The 16379-nt window shown below is 38.4% G+C and overlaps 1 protein-coding gene and 1 long non-coding RNA gene across 6 annotated transcripts in view; one reads left to right on the top strand and one right to left on the bottom strand.

Moving 5' to 3' along the window:
* Positions 1-1329: 1329 nt before the first annotated feature.
* Positions 1330-15815, bottom strand: LOC109495770. The gene is made up of 2 exons (XR_002151438.3): positions 15596-15815; positions 1330-1575 (listed from the first exon to the last, which is right to left on the bottom strand). It is a non-coding gene; the product is annotated as an uncharacterized LOC109495770 (long non-coding RNA).
* The window catches only part of TAF1A (TATA-box binding protein associated factor, RNA polymerase I subunit A), a 47074-nt gene continuing 46485 nt past the window's right edge, over positions 15791-16379 (top strand). For all 5 annotated transcript variants that reach the window (XM_019822237.3, XM_019822238.3, XM_003999519.6 and 2 more), the window contains exon 1: positions 15791-15936. In XM_019822237.3, coding sequence (XP_019677796.2) covers positions 15874-15936 — 63 coding nt within the window. In that variant the 5' untranslated portion in view covers positions 15791-15873. The remainder of the gene's footprint in view (positions 15937-16379) is intronic.

Here is a 16379-nt window from a genome sequence, read left to right as displayed (position 1 = left end):
TATGAAAAGATATTCAACATCATTAGTAATTAGGAAGATGCAAATCAAAGCCACAATGAATATTAGTGCATATCCTCTAAAATTATTAAAGTTAGAAAGACTGCTTATACAAGTGTTGACAAGGATTAGGACAATTGGATTTCTCATGACACTGCTGGTTATAATTGGCAGTTTGGCAGTTTCTTTTAAAATTAAACCACATCCACCATAATGAACCCAGTCTTTACACTCCTAGATATTTATTCAAGAAGAATAAAAGAATGACCTCACTAAGAGTTGTTCACAAATGTTCATAGTAGCCTCATTTGTAATAGTAAAAACAAACAAACAAACCCCAAAAACAAAAAGCGCCAAACAACAACCCAGGTGTCCATCAACAGATAAACAGATATTAAATTTTGGAATATTGCTTATCAGTAATAAGGAGCTGTTGATACTGGCAACAGTAAGGCAATTCTGAGTGAAATAAACCAGACCAAAAAATATATACTTATAATTCTATTTATATAAAATTCTAGAAAATTCAAACTAATCTATAATGACAGTTGTTGCTTGGTAACAGGACAGGGAAGCAAGGAACACAAAGAAACCTGGGGGTGTGTGATGGTCTTAGGTGTGTATGCCTATGTCAGATCTTAGAAAACTGTATAATTTAAATAAATAGTATTCATTCATTCATTCATTCATTCATTTATTTTTATTTTTTTAATTTTTTTTTCAACGTTTTTTTTTTTTTTTTTTGGGACAGAGAGAGACAGAGCATGAACGGGGGAGGGGCAGAGAGAGAGGGAGACACAGAATCGGAAACAGGCTCCAGGCTCCGAGCCATCAGCCCAGAGCCTGACGCGGGGCTCGAACTCACGGACCACAAGATCGTGACCTGGCTGAAGTCAGACGCTTAACCGACTGTGCCACCCAGGCGCCCCCATTCATTTATTTTTAAATAGCATTTATAGCTCAGAGAGCCTGGGTGGCTTAGTCAGTTGAGTGTCTGACTCTTGATTTCAGTTCAGGTCACCATGCCAGGGTCGTGGGATTGAGACCTGTGTTGGGCTCTGTGCTGAATGTGGAGCCTGCTTAAGATTCTCTCTCTCTCCTTCTGCTCACGCTCTCTCTAAAATAAAAAAAAAAACAAAAACATTTATATCTCAACAGAGTTATCAAAAAATTATACCGAGAAAAATAATTTGTAATAATTCACCGAGAGAGATAAAATACTGTTATCCTTAAAGGTAACTGAAGATCTATAAACCAGGTAAATCCTAGTAAAGGTCTTAGTTAAACATGAAAACCCTGCAATTATTTATAAAACAGCAAGTCAGAAAAGCATCAAATACATTTTTGTTTTACTCAGTCAGATCAGCCTGCACAGCATCATTTCTTGCTAGGCATCCTGAGATCTTCTCTCTTCCCAGAGTTCTGACTTCTTTTGTGTCCAGTGTCATCCTTTGTAGCCAGTGTCTAGGAGATGGGTCCACCTGTTACGGCTGTGCCCAAGGAGGCCCAACCTTGGCTCTAATTCTCAAGGGTGGGGGAGGACTCTGGATCCTATTATATTCTTCAGAGTGGAAACTCCTAAAAGATAAACAAATCTCTCTTGTTAATAATAATCATCTCTCTTTGTAACAACTTGGGGGGGGGGGGGATGGGAAGCAGACACAACCCTGCCACACAGTAAGTACTAAGATGAAAACACAGTTTCACATTCAAAACAGGTACAAATTCTAAGCACTAAAGAGTTCAATGAAGGAGGAGAATAAATGATAGTGGTGGAACTTGACTTAGGTCTTGGTGAATAGGTGGGATTTAGATTTTAAAAAGAAAGGAAAAGGCAAGTGAAGAAAGCAACATAAGAGAAAAGAGGCAGAATGTTTAAAGGACAGTAAGGGGATCTAATGTTACCAGAGTGAAATGATCCTAGTGAAGAGTAGTGGGAGATAAATTTGGTGGCCAGAGTAGGTCAGATTACACAAGTTCTTGAAAATCAAGCACAAAACTTAGACTTAATAGAGTAAAAAGCAGAAAGCTATCAGACTTTAAGTGATCATATGACTGAAGTGGAATTAAAGCAAATATCTTGTTCTGAAAGCCACGGAGAATGGAGTTCTGTGCTGGGCATGGCCAATAGGGTTAAACTCTTTGCCACAATCAAAAGCCATGTCAAAGTCATGTCAAAGGGTATGTTGTACTGAGAGTGAGTCATATACAAGGCAAGAATACCTATCAGCATGTGCTATTTGTCTAGTCCTGACAAATATTATCCCAATTTCTATTGCACAAAGAGAGAAACTCAAACATCTGAAATTGCCACTAATATACAGACATATAAGTTCCTGTGTCCGGTTCCACCTAATTTACCTTGGCACTATTTTCACAGAAGTCAAATATTTGATGCTTTGAAACAAATGCAGAACAGATTCCAGGGTGGGGCCTATACAACCCAATATCCACAGTGTAGACTGTTTGGCTTCCTCCATTTACAGTTTTCAGATATGAATTACTTCCTTACTGAAGACAACGGCAGAGGCGAATAATGTAATCAGAAGTACTAAACTAGGTATGAGAAGTCCAATTGCATGACTCTAGGCAAGCCATCAATTTTTCTGAGTCTTAGATTCTTCATCAATAAAATTGGGGCTACTGTTAAAACCAAGTGTTTCTTTAAGAAGCAAATGATATAATATATTAATAGGCTGATTATGTTGTTTAAGTAATTAAACAGCAATATATCTGGCTCTTAGCCAACAGGGATGGTTAATCAGGGATGGTTAAAATTCTCAGTAAATCAGTGACTGTCACAAAGGAGACCTTTTTTGATACTACCTTCCCTAGAAACTTCCCTTATTAAAAATCAGGAGGGCAGGTAACATCCCCCACAAGGTGTGCTTGGCAGTTCAAAAGCGCCTCCTGGAGGAGACTTTAAAAACTGAGAGGGAGAAAATCTATTCTTCAGGGTAACATGCAGTCACAGCAGACCTGTTACAGATAACACCTCAGGACAAAGCAAATCTCCTGAATCTTCAGCATTTTAATGAATATATGCAGTACAAAGTTAGGAACAGGAACACGAATACCATTATGAAGACTATTCAAGTGTGAACACCGAACAATTGCATACAGAAAGTGTAGGAGTTCCCTGCAGGTATGAAAGCTCATTCCATTTAAATCTACATGGAATATGAAATGGAATGGAATATATAAGAGGAGGAAAGGATGATATTAAACCAGAATGATTAAGTAGAAAATCTAAACATAATCTGATAGTTCCCTTGTTTCTTGTGAATTCTCTAGAATATGTTGTCTAATAGCAATATGATGCCAGCTACAAATATAATTTAAAATTTGTACAAGTCACATTAGAAAGGCAAAGCAAAACAGATGAAATACGTTTTAATAATACATTTTATTTAAACCAGTATACCCAAAATATTATCGTTTTAATGTGTAATCAGTATAAAAATTATTAATGAGATATTTTACATTTATTTATTTGTTTATTTTGAGAGAGAGTGTGTGTATGTGTGTGCAAGGAGCAGAGGGGCAAAGGGAGAGGGAGAGCGAGAATCCTAAGCAGGCTCCACATGCTAAGCGTGGAGCCTGACATGGGGCTTGATCTCATGATGGTGAGATCATGACCTGGGTAGAAATCAAGAGTTGGAAGTTTAACCAACTGAGCCACCCAGGTGCCCCAGACATTTTACATTTTTCACTTCATATGAAACCTTTGAAGTCTGGTGTATATTTTACACTTATGGCACATCTCAATTCAGAGTAGGTACATTTATTTATTTATTTATTTATTTATTTATTTATTTATTTATTTTCAACGTTTATTTATTTTTGGGACAGAGAGAGACAGAGCATGAACGGGGTAGGGGCAGAGAGAGAGGGAGACACAGACTCGGAAACAGGCTCCAGGCTCTGAGCCATCAGCCCAGAGCTTGACGCGGGGCTCGAACTCACGGACCGCGAGATCGTGACCTGGCTGAAGTCGGACGCTTAACCGACTGCGCCACCCAGGCACCCCCAGAGTAGGTACATTTAAAAAGAGCACAGCTCTAGAAAGCAGGGATTAAAAATTAACACCAGATCCATACCATATATTTATACATTATCTGCACACACTTAAAGAAAAGCAAACCTTAAAAATCTGTTACAGGATATAAAATATTTTTGGCTAAGCTCTTTTGGAATTTCTGCAGAAAGAGAAAGAACAGTGGTAGTTATTTCAAACCCCCCAATAATTTTGTTTGTTTGCAATTAGAGGTTGAGATTTTTGTTGGAATATCTAAAAATTCCATTGCCTCTTCAGAGGAATCTGAAATCTTTAGTAAAAAGCATGAGCTATGGCCATCATTAAGTTCCTACACTAGTCATGCTTTTATTATTTATTTCTTATAATTATTTAAAACAAGTTAATCATTGTTGGCAAACATAAAGAAACCAAGAATGGCATTTTTAGGGGTAATAACACAATGATACTGCACAAGAGCCCTTATCGCTTTAGGCTAAATTGTAGAAAAACACAATTGCAGGTAAGGGACCACAGCATGATACTTGTCTAGGCAAATGTTTCTTGCTAGAGGTGTATTGGCATTTTGGGTGGGACAGTCCAACCACTTGCAGGGTATACAACAACTCTGGCCCTGGCCATGAAATGTTAGTATCATCTTCATCACGGCAACGGAATAAAATTGCCCCCATGCATTCCCAAATTCCCCTTTGTAAGAATGGTACCACCCTCCTACTTGGGATACACTGCTTGAGACTTTTGTTAAAATCTGATGGGTAAAAAGCACCCATGTTTGGAGCACCTAGCTGGCTCGGTAGGTGAAACATACAACTCTTGACCTTGAGGTTGTGAGTTTGAGCCCCATGTTGGGTATAGAAATTACTTAAAAATAAAATCTTTAAAAAATACGCCCATGTTTGTAAATATTCTATATCCCGTGTTTTGTGGTTTCTCTTATCAGCTAAAAGAAAAAGATTATAATATCAACCTAAAAAAAAAAAAAAAAAAAGAGTCCCTGTACATTCCAATGATTTTGCTTTACAGGTTTTTTGGTTTGTTTTTGTCATTAAAGTTAAAACCACCTTACTAGATATCTCACACTTCTGAATTTGTATTTTTCTTCCTCCAAGAATGGTCATATATTGTTCTACTTCCACTTTCTCACATTTGTTCCCTCTTCCACACTGTCTTCTCTTAAATTTAAATCTGAATAAATTGTATTGTTAATAGTCACATTTTGAATTATTTGGAATGAATGTAGAGGGTTTTTTTTCTTAATGAAAGAACACATTTCTTAATTAAAATGTAGGGGAATATAGGTAGAGATGTAGTATGTGGAATTATTAGGATAGTAATTATGATAAATATGTATCATTTTCATGATGGCTGATCTCATTTATCCTAATCAGGTTTCCCCATAATGGAACATAAAATTACTTCTTAGCGTTAACATCTACTAACTGTATGTTAGAGGATTCAAGTGAAGCAATGTACAGTCAGTGACTATCATAAGGACTGAGACGTATGATGATATCAGTAATTATATTTTAGTAGATCTCTGCTTGGATGCAACAATCATCACTAGGGTGGATATGTATTTTTAAAATTATATGTGTGGGACACCTGGGTGGCTCAGTTGGTTACACGCCTAACTCTTGATCTCAGCTCAGGTCATGATCTCACGCTTGGTGGAATTGAGCCCCATGTTGGGCTCTGTGCTGACAGTGTGGAGCCTGCTTGGGATTTTCTCTCTCTGCCCCTTCCCTTCTCACACTCTGTCTCTTACTCTCAAAATAAATAATAAACTTAAAAAATTAAAATTCTATGCGTGTATATATGTATACATCCCAACCAAACCTCTTTGGTGAGACTAAACATGAATTAGCACTCTGGTACAACTGTTGGCAAACTGTGGCCCACAGGCCAAATCCAGTCTGCCACCTGCTTTTGTGAATAAGGTTTTATTCAGAACACAGACATTCTCATTCATTTACATTTATCTGTGGCTGCTTTTGTGCTGCAACGGGAGAGTGGAATAGTGGTGACAGAAACTGTATCAACTGAAAAGTCTGAAATATTCATTATCTTTTTACAGAAAAAGTTGCTGACCGCTGCTGTAGATTATAAGTTAAAAGTCAAGAGAAAATATGCACAAATAATTTTTCTTTCTTATGGCTAGGATGGGTTTATGAAATAAGATCAAGGAACTGTGAGTTTCTGGGACCAATGTCTCCTCCTTGTAAAAGTGTGCATTTAGGACTAGAAAGCTTCATGTGTCATGTCAGAGGTGGAGAATCCTGGTGAACTTCATTGTGCCCAGATTTAAGAAATATCTTTTCTAGGGGCGCCTGGATGGCTCAGTCAGTTAAGCGGCCGACTTCAGCTCAGGTCATGATCTTGCGGTCCGTGAGTTCGAGCCCCGCATCGGGCTCTGTGCTGACAGCTGAGAGCCTGGAGCCTGTTTCAGATTCTGTGTCTCCCTCTCTCTGACCCTCCCCCGTTCATGCTCTGTCTCTCTCTGTCTCAAAAATAAATAAACGTTAAAAAAAAAAAAAAGAAATGTCTTTTCTAGAGAATTTTGAGGTGGATCAAATTTTGGGACTACAGATATTGATACAGTTTTTCAACATTATTGAAAACTGTGAGTCCATGTGTTGTTGTTCATTAATATTGTGTAATAATTTCACAGCTATCATCTAACATATGAAAGTATCATAAAAGGCTGTCTATTGGATTGTAGTAGAACATTTTATGTCTATCCATTAAGTTTTATTATTTTTGCTGATTATAGATGTTATACTCATAAAGCTATGAGTAAAAATTATGATTAGTTCAGTATGGTTACCTTGCAAATTTTGGCCAGTTCATTTTTCAGAGACCTATTTTGTTTTAATTTTTTTAGTGTTTATTATTTTTGAAAGAGAGAGAGAATGAGAATGAGTGGGGGAGGGGCAGAGAGAGAGGGAGACACAGAATCTGAAACAGGCTCCAGGCTCTGAGCTGTCAGCACAGAGCCCGAGGTGGGGCTTGAACTCACGAACCATGAGATCATGACCTGAGCTGAAGTTGGACACTCAACTGACTGAGCCACCCAGGCGCCCCTTCAGAGACCTATTTTTAAATGTACTTTTTAAGTTGATTTTGGACTCCATGGACAATGAAATATTTGTTGAATCTGTGAGATATTCGAAAGTTTCTAAGCAGTTTGATGTGAGTGAATGTCTCTATCACTATGATGGACAAGGATAAAAGGAATATAGTACTTCTATTTTGAACTGTAATAGAGTAACAGGTACTGCACTTGTCTTTCTGCCACAAAAAAGCATAAAACTAGACAAACTACGTAGAACAATCTTCATCTTAGATTGTTCTAACAATCTTAGAACAATCTTCATGCACTGATAAACAAGCAGCATGTGACTATCATACTTGAGAACAAAGCACACAAGGTAAGCTCCATAATTAGGGAGGTGAAGTTCAAGTAAAGTAGTGGCCTTCCTGAGATGAGGAGAAAATTATCAGGGGTCAAAGTTATTGAAGTGGCTGGAATTTTGTGGGTTAGAATACCTGAGCTGCTGTAGTGTCAGTGTGTATGTGTGTGTGCATGTGTGCACATATGTGGGGGTGGAGGGACACAAATGTGCCAGGCAAGTTTGCCTGTTGCAAGATGAAGGCTGAAGAGCGATCCTAAAAGTCATGTAGTGCTGAGACATTGGATTTGCAGCCCAGCCCAAGAGCAGCAACTTCTCTAATACTTTAGGCACATAATTGAGAATCCAGAATCAAGCCTTAAGAGAAAGAACCATGCAAAAAAAAAAAAAAAAAAAAAAAAAAAAAGAAAGAAAAGAAAAGGAAAAAAAAAAAGAAGTAAGAAGGACATGCTAGGGCCAAGTATAAAACCAAAATAAACACATGATGAAAATAATAAGACCAAAGCTAACATAACCAAAAGGACAAATCAATGATTAATTTGCATGATACATAGATGTAATATTCTTTAAAGGAAGACAGGATTAGCCAGACTCCCTATAATGTATTATCTAACATACAATTATTATCAAACATACAAAGATTTAGGAAAATGTGAACCATAAGAGAAAAGTAGTCTATAAAAAATTTCTGTGAGATGACCTGGATTTGGGGATTAGGAAAAAAATTAAGTAACATTCATAAATATTTTCAAGGACTTAAATGAAGACATCATTGTAATGAATGAGGAGATAAGGGATGTCAGCATATAAGTGAAACTTTTTTTTTTTAAGAAAAACTCCAAGAACTAAGAAGTAAAGTAATTAAAATAGAAAAATTCACTAAATGGGCTTATCAGCAGATTGAACACTGAAAAACCAACAAATTTGAAAATAGATCAGTAGAAATATCTGCTTTAAAAATCAGAAAGAAAAAAATGAACAAAGATTCAGTAACGTATCAACATCAAAAGAACTTACATGCATACAACTGGAATCCCAGAAAGAAAGCAGAGAGAAAACTGCATGAAAAAAAATATTTGAGGCAATAATGGCTGAAAATAACCCAAATTTAGTGGGGAAAAAACCTTACACATATAGGAAATTCAGTGGATAGCAAGTAGAATATTTACAAAACAAAACAAAACCCATACTTAGACACATTATAGTCAAACCAAACGGGGAATAAAAAGTCTTGAAGGCAACCAGAGAAAAGTGATACATTACACATGAGTGAAAATGGTAAAAATGATAGCTGGTTCTCATCAGAAACAAGAGATCAAAAGACAGGGCACTTGGCTGCTCAGTTGGTAGAGCATGCAACTCTTGATCTTGGGGTTGTAATAAGTTCGAACCCCACATTGGGGGTAGAGTTTGCTTTAAAATAAATAAAGAGAGGGGCGCCTGGGTGACTCAGTTGATTAAGCATCCAACTCTTGATATCAGTTCAGGTCATGATCTCTCAGTTGTGAGATTGAGCCCCACATTAGGTGCTGAGCTAATCATGGAGCCTGCTTGGGATTTTCTTTCTCTCTTTTCTTTGCCCCTCCCCCACGATTTCTCACTTGCTCTCTAAATAAATAAACTTAAAAAAAGACAATGGAAGGGCTTAAAGAACGGGAAGACAAAAATTGCCAATTCAGAATTCCATATCCAGAAAAAGTATCCTTTAAAACAGAAGACACAATAGACATTTTCAGGTAAATGAAAACAGAAAATTCAACACCAATTGACCTATACCACAAACAATGTTAAAAAATTTCTTCAGGACTAAAGACAATGACTTACCTGATGAAAATTGAGATCCATAATGTTTTAATTTCCTTTACTGTGTAATGAATTTAGTGGTTTAAAATGATTATCATTTATTATTTCTTCCTATTCTGTGCCTTAGCTAGATTTAACTGGGTGGTTCTTCAGATTTGGGTGTTATTGGCCTACTTCACCGATGTGGCTGCATTCAGCTGGGAAGTCGGCCAGGGTTAAAACTTCCAAAATAGCTTCATTCACATGTTTGGTGACTCAGATGTGGCAGCTGAAACGGCTGGGATAGGCCTCTCTCTTTCCAAATGTTTTTTTTTTTTTTTTTTTTTTTTATTCAATAATCTAGACCAAACCTATTTACATGCTGGCTGGATTTCTAGAAGATAAAAGTAGAAGATGCAAACCTTCTTAAGGTTTATATCTAGAACTAGCATGGCATCAGTCTTTGGCATATTTTGTTCATCAAAGCAAGTCAAAGACACACCCAGATTCAAGGGAAGGAGAAATAGACTCTACGTCTTTTTATTTTTATTTTTTTATGTTTATTTATTTTTGAGAGAGAGCATGAGCAGGGCAAGGGCAGAGAGAGAGGAAGACACAGAATCTGAAGCAGGCTCCAGGCTCTGAGATGTCAGCACAGAACCTGATGCAAGGCTCAAACTCATGAACCATGAGATCGTGACCTGAGCTGAAGTCAGATGGTTAACCAACTGAGCCACCCAGGTGCCTCTAGACTGTACATCTTATTGGGAGAAGCAACATGCATATGTGGGTGGTAATGGAAAGAATTTCTGGAGCTATTTGAAGATTATTAGAAGGAATGAAAGCACTGAAAATAGTAAACATAGATAAATATAAAAGACACCATACACATTTCTTAATTTTTTAAAGGACATATGACCATTTAAAGCAAAAACTATAATGAATGTAGATGTAACATACAACACAATGAAGCATAAAGGATTTGCAGGTGGTGGTGAAAGGGTCTTTTATTTTATGTGAAGTATCACAATTTTAACTCTAGGAATATTGATAACTTAAGAATGCACACCATAATTCCTAAAAACATTGCTAAAACAATAAAGCAAAAAGATACAGTTGAAAGCCAACAGAGGAATTCAAGTGGAATACTAAAACATTTGATTAATCCAAAAACTGGCAGTAAGTGAAGAACAGAGGAACACAAAACTAATGGAACAAATTAGAAACAAATATCAAAACGACAGACTTAATTTCAATAAAATAAATTATTATAATTAATATAAATGGATAAACACACCAATTAATAGGTAGAGGTAGAGGTTGTCAGATTGAATTAAAAATAGGAAGATCCAACTAATTATTGTCTACAAGGGAAGCACATTTAAAAAAACATGGTTAAAAGTAGAAAGATAGAAAGATATAGAACACAGACAGTAAGCTGAGAAAGCTTCAGTGACTATATTAATATAAGAGAAATTTCACTTTAAGAGGTGCTATCAGAGACAAAGAGGATTTTTCATAATGATAAAATGATTATTTCATCAGGAAGACACAAGAACCAACACAGTTAATGTGCTCAAAATAACAAAACTTTGTAAAGGACAATGGAATACTACTTGGCAATGAGAAAGAATGAAATATGGCCTTTTGTTGCAACATGGATGGAACTGGAGAGTGTTATGCTAAGTGAAATAAGTCATACAGAGAAAGACAGATACCATATGTTTTCACTCTTTTGTGGATCCTGAGAAACTTAACAGAAGACCATGGGGGAGGAGAAGGAAAAAAAAAAGTTAGAGAGGGAGGGAGCCAAACCATAGGAGACTCTTAAAAACTGAGAACAAACTGAGGGTTGATGGGCGGTGGGAGGAAGGAGAGGGTGGGTGATGGGTATTGAGGAGGGCACCTGTTGGGATGAGCACTGGGTGTTGTATGGAAACCAATTTGACAATAAATTTCATATAAAAAAATAAAAATAAAAATATTTAAAGGAAAAACTGACCATAGTAAAGGACAAAAGAAAGACACAAATCCATTGTAAGAAATTTTAACTCCCCTATCTTGGTAATTAAATAGTGAAACTATATGAAAAGTCAATAATGATATAGAAGATCTGAACAAAACTATCAACTGCCTTAACCCCATTGACATTGATAGAATTCAGTGCTCCACAACTGTAGAACACATTCGTTTTCACTGCCCATGGAACATTTACCAAGATAGACCACATTTGGGGGGGACAAAATAAGTCTCAGCAATTTTTATAATATTGCTATCTGACAAAGTTTGTTTTCTGATCACAGCATAAATAATTTGGTAATCTCTAACTAGACAGATGAAGAAAAAGAAATGGAAGATGCAAATGATCAATATCAGTGTTTTAGGTATCTATTGCTGCATAACAAAGTACTCCAGAATGTAGTGGCTTAAAACAACAACCATTTTATTGCTCACATTTTGTGAGTCAGGAATTTGCACAGAGTTCAGTGAGAACAACTCACCTCTCTTTCATGTGTTGTTAACTAGACTCACTTGTGCAGTTGAACTCAGCTGTTGGCAGATCTGGGTCACAAGGTCTGGGAAGGCCTTCCTCATAGGTTTGGATAAGATGCAGACTGGTGGCTTCATGTGGCTTCTCTCCGTGTGGTGTTTCATCTTTCAGAAACTTTTTCTTCCTGTGGTCTTTCCAGCAAGATTGCCTGAACATTTTTGTTTTTAAATTTTTTTAAATGTCTATTTATTTTTGAGAGAGAGTGTGAGTGGGGGAGCGGCAGAAGGAGGGTGACAGAGAATCTGAAGCAGATTCCATGCTATCAGCACAAAGCCCAAGGTGGGGCTTGAACTCATGAACTGTAAGATCATGACCTGAGCCACAGTTGGATGCTCAACTGACTGAGCCACCAACGTGCCCCAAGATTGCCTGAACTTCTTAATGAGTGGCTCAGGGCATCAAATGGGCAAAAAATGAAGCTGTGCCTTTGAGGATATAATTTTTTTTCTCAATTCTGAGCTTGGGGTGGGATCCTAGTCCATGTATTTTAGGAGTTTGTAGTTAGAGAATATTTTTCTCTATATCATATGTAAGCTGTCTTTGTTTTTTTGCTTTCATTTTTGCCACATTTCTATCTTGTTAATATTATCAGCTATGATACAGTATAGACTATGATGATGTCTCTCCAACTGTTTGGTTACCTAAAGCCTGACTTTGGGGTGCCTGGGTGACTCACTTGGTTGGGCGTCTGACTCTTGATGTTGGCTTGGGTCATGGTCTCAATGTTTGTAGATTTGAGCCCCAAGTCGGGCTCTGCGATGGCAATGCAGACCCTGTTTGGGATCCTTTCTCTACCTCTCTCTCTGCCCCTCCCCTGGCTCATGTGTGCATGCATGCTATCTCTCAAAATAAGTAAACATTTAAAAATGTTATTCACTGGGAATGCAAACTGGTGCAACCACTCTGGAAAATAGTACGGAGGCTCCTCAAAAAATTAAAAATAGAACTACCCTATGACCCAGCAACTGCACTAGTAGGTATTTATCCAAGGGATATAGGTATGCTGTTTCGAAGGGGCACATGTACCCCAATGTTTATAGCAGCACTATTAACAATAGCCAAAGTATGGAAAGAGCCCAAATGTCCATTGATGGATGAATGGATAAAGAAGATGTGGTATACACACACACACACACACAAAATGGAGTATTACTTGGCAATCAAAAATAATGAAATCTTGCCATTTGCAACTACATAGATGGAACTAGAGGGTATTATGCTAAGTGAAATTAGTCAGAGAAAGACAAAAATCATATGACTTCACTCATCTGAGGACTTCAAGATACATAACAGATGAACATTAGGGAAGGGAAGCAAAAATAATATAAAAACAGGGAGGGGGACAAAACATAAGAGACTTTTAAATATGGAGAAAAAACACAGGGCTGCTGGAGGGGTTGTGGGAGGGGGATGGGCTAAATGGGTAAGGGGCATTAAGGAATCTACTCCTGGAATCATTGTTGTACTATATGCTGAAAAACTTGGATGTAAATTAAAATATAATTTAAAAAAAAATGTTATTCATTATCAGCGGTGCCTGGGTGGCTCAGTCAGTCACCTGACTCTTGATTTCAGCTCAGGTCACGATCTCACAATTCGTGAGTTTGAGCCCCACATCAGACTGTGTACTGACAGTGTGGAGTCTGCTTGGGATTCTCTCTCTCCCTTTCTCTCACTGCCCCTCCCCCACTCACATTCTTTCTCTCTCTCTCTCTCTCTCTCTCTCTCTAAATAAATAAACAAAAAAAATGGGTGATGGGCAATAAGGAGGGCACTTGTTGGGATGAGCACTGGGTGTTGCATGTAAGTGATGAATGACGGGAATCTACTCCTGAGGCCAAGACTACACTGTATGTTAGCCAACTTGACAATAAATAAATTAAAAAAATAAAAAAATAAAAAAATAAAATGTTATTATCAAATTAAATTCTCTTTCGCCCTGTAAGGCAACTGGAAGGACATCTTTCTGTTCCTTAGAATATGTTTCTTTCTAGATTGAGTTTAGAAAACCTTCTGTGTGCTTTGTTTTATTTTATGTTTGCATTTTTACCATGTTATTTCTTTTTTTTTAATCTTGTTTATGTTATTAGATGAGATATAGTACAGTCACTTTTATTTTACGTCCTTCACCAACACATTTTATACCAGAACTGTACTATGGGAAAGGGAAGGGTTAGGTAGAGTATATAAAGATTCATTCTTAACTTCCTTTTATCTACAGTTACCTAAAACTGTATGAGAATATAAAGGTAAACAAGAAATTTCTTCTCCATCTTTGTGAGAGCATGAATTTGGGTGAAATTAAACCTTGCAGAACTCATTAAAGGAAATTTCTTTTAAGATGGAGCCAGGAGGCCAGAAAGGGTAGCTCTCAGATCCCACCTCTCATTGCAACCCTTTGCAGATCCAATAGGACCAGACTACTTTGCATTCCCAATAGGAAGAAACTTACTTCACTATCCCAGTAGGAGAAAGGAGGATTTTCCCTTTGCCCAGCAACAGCCCAGCCAGTGACAAACTGTCACAACTCAGCCAATGAGAAGCCACTATACTTCAAAGTCCCAGTTTACCGCGATGGACTTGTTGTTTATAACAGCTCCCCCCAACTCCCCCCTACCCTTTATAGAAGAGTGGTCCTTTCCTATGTTCTTTGGACTTGCCTAAGGCTTTTGCTATAGCTTCCTTGTCCCAAATTCCAATTCCTCTGCTAGTCCTCAATAAACACATTTTGCTGGTAAAATAATAAGCCGTTTTACTTTTCAGGTCAACAACTTCATGGCAAAGGAAGAACTGTAGCCGGACCAAGCCTCGAGACTAGAAGATTATGGCTGTGTTATTTTGTTTGTGTGCTTTGCCGGACCACATCATTTAGGTCGGCCTTGCTGCAGAGGCAGAGCACTGCAAAGAGTTACAGCACAAGAAGCAGCAGTAGGGCTTTTTCTTTCTTTTTAAGTAATCTGTATGCCCAATGTGGGGCTTAAGCTCACCACCCCGAGATCAAGAGTTGCACGCTCTACCAGCTGAGGCAGCCAGGCGCCCCTGGAACTTTTCTTGCAAAATCATAGCTACTGCACGGTGCTTATGAGGAAAATTCAGAATCAAGTATTTCTGCCATTTTAAGGAATTCCTATAGAAACCCTTACTACACCCTTTCATCAATTCTACAACATTGATTCTGCTCAGATGGTTTGCTTTCAGGGTACAGAAAACTCAGATTCCTATGCCATTATTTGTGCAGTCTTAAGTATGAACAAAATTGATGTAATGACATTAAAGCTAACTCCTTGTAACTTTTCCTCCGTAGTCCTAGTTCTGTTCTCTGAAGCTTTGAAAAAATGGTCTGACCTTCTTTCACAGACCAACCTTCCCAGTTGTGGAGATACATACTGTGTTCCCATGGGTCTCTGCCTCTCCAGGGTCATCTTACCCAGAACTCCTCAACTTTCCCTCATTTACATTTAATCATCTTACTTTTTGTCCCTCTTTCATGTAAGTTTGTCAATGCTCCTCATGAAAAGTGGCCCCCAGATGGGTCCCCAGAGTCCTCTCAGCCGAGAGGGAAAAAGATATTCTTTGCTCAAATTTGGGGGAGGGTGCCAAATGACTTAAATTCAAAGATAAACCTTTAAAAGAAGAGAAAGAAAGATGTCAAGGGAGCAATTAAGAGGTTATGCACATTTATCTTGGCCAGGACCACTAACCACGCCTCTGAGGTTTGCGCAGTGCGCCCTTGGGCCAAGAAAAAATTTAATTAATTTAAAGATTATAGTACAGTGAATTACTCTGGTAATGTTGCATTCTGCTTTTTCTATTGCTCACCTCAACCAGCCACCATCCCCTCGTCCCACTCTCCAGTTGCACTTAAAGTCTCCCATTATCCAACTGGAACAGAGTAAGACACTAACGAAAAGCCAACTCGGTGGGAGGACAGCTGCGCGCGGACACTTCCGGGGTTGAGCGGCGGTGGGAGACGCCTCCGCCACAGAAGGAGGAGTTAGGGGCGGAGCCGCGTCTGCGTGCCTTCTGAGAGCGCGGCGGAGTTTGCGCATACTCACACGAAGCAGGCTCTAGCTCCGCTTCCGGTGGGGGGTTCGCTCATGCAGTTCACCAGTAGCAGCCGGCTGCGTTTAGTGCTGCGGGGAAGAGTCGGCTTCCGGCGGGTAAGTGGCGCCTCTTGTCCATCAATCATGGCAAGCATTCAAAGTAGAACCTGAAGGGCTGTGCTAGGACTAACCCATGTTCTGCTGCTACTTTCTCCTGATGTTCTGAAACCTTTATTTCTGAGCACAAGGCGAAAGGGGCGGAGAAGCTGTGGGTACCGTGGCAACTGCATGGCAACAACTTAGTTTTTTAGAATTTGGAGAAATTGGGAGAGCTGCTTCTGTAAGGGGTCGTTAAAGTACGTGTGCGTCGGATGCAAATTTCGATGTTATGTCAGTCCCAGGCGCCTAAACCACAGAATTTTATTTTAAAAGATGTACTCTGGCTGTAATGTTGGAGTAGCAGGATTTGAGGTGGGGTAACTAGTTGGAAAGCTAATTCAGTGATCAAGACACAGTCTGAAGATGTCCTGTCCTGAACTGGGGTAGTGGTGTAGGATTGC

Source organism: Felis catus, chromosome F1 (assembly GCF_018350175.1).
Source record: "Felis catus isolate Fca126 chromosome F1, F.catus_Fca126_mat1.0, whole genome shotgun sequence".
Classification (NCBI taxonomy): domain Eukaryota; kingdom Metazoa; phylum Chordata; class Mammalia; order Carnivora; family Felidae; genus Felis; species Felis catus.
Note: the sequence above shows the minus strand (reverse complement) of the source record. Positions and strands in the feature narration are given on the sequence as shown.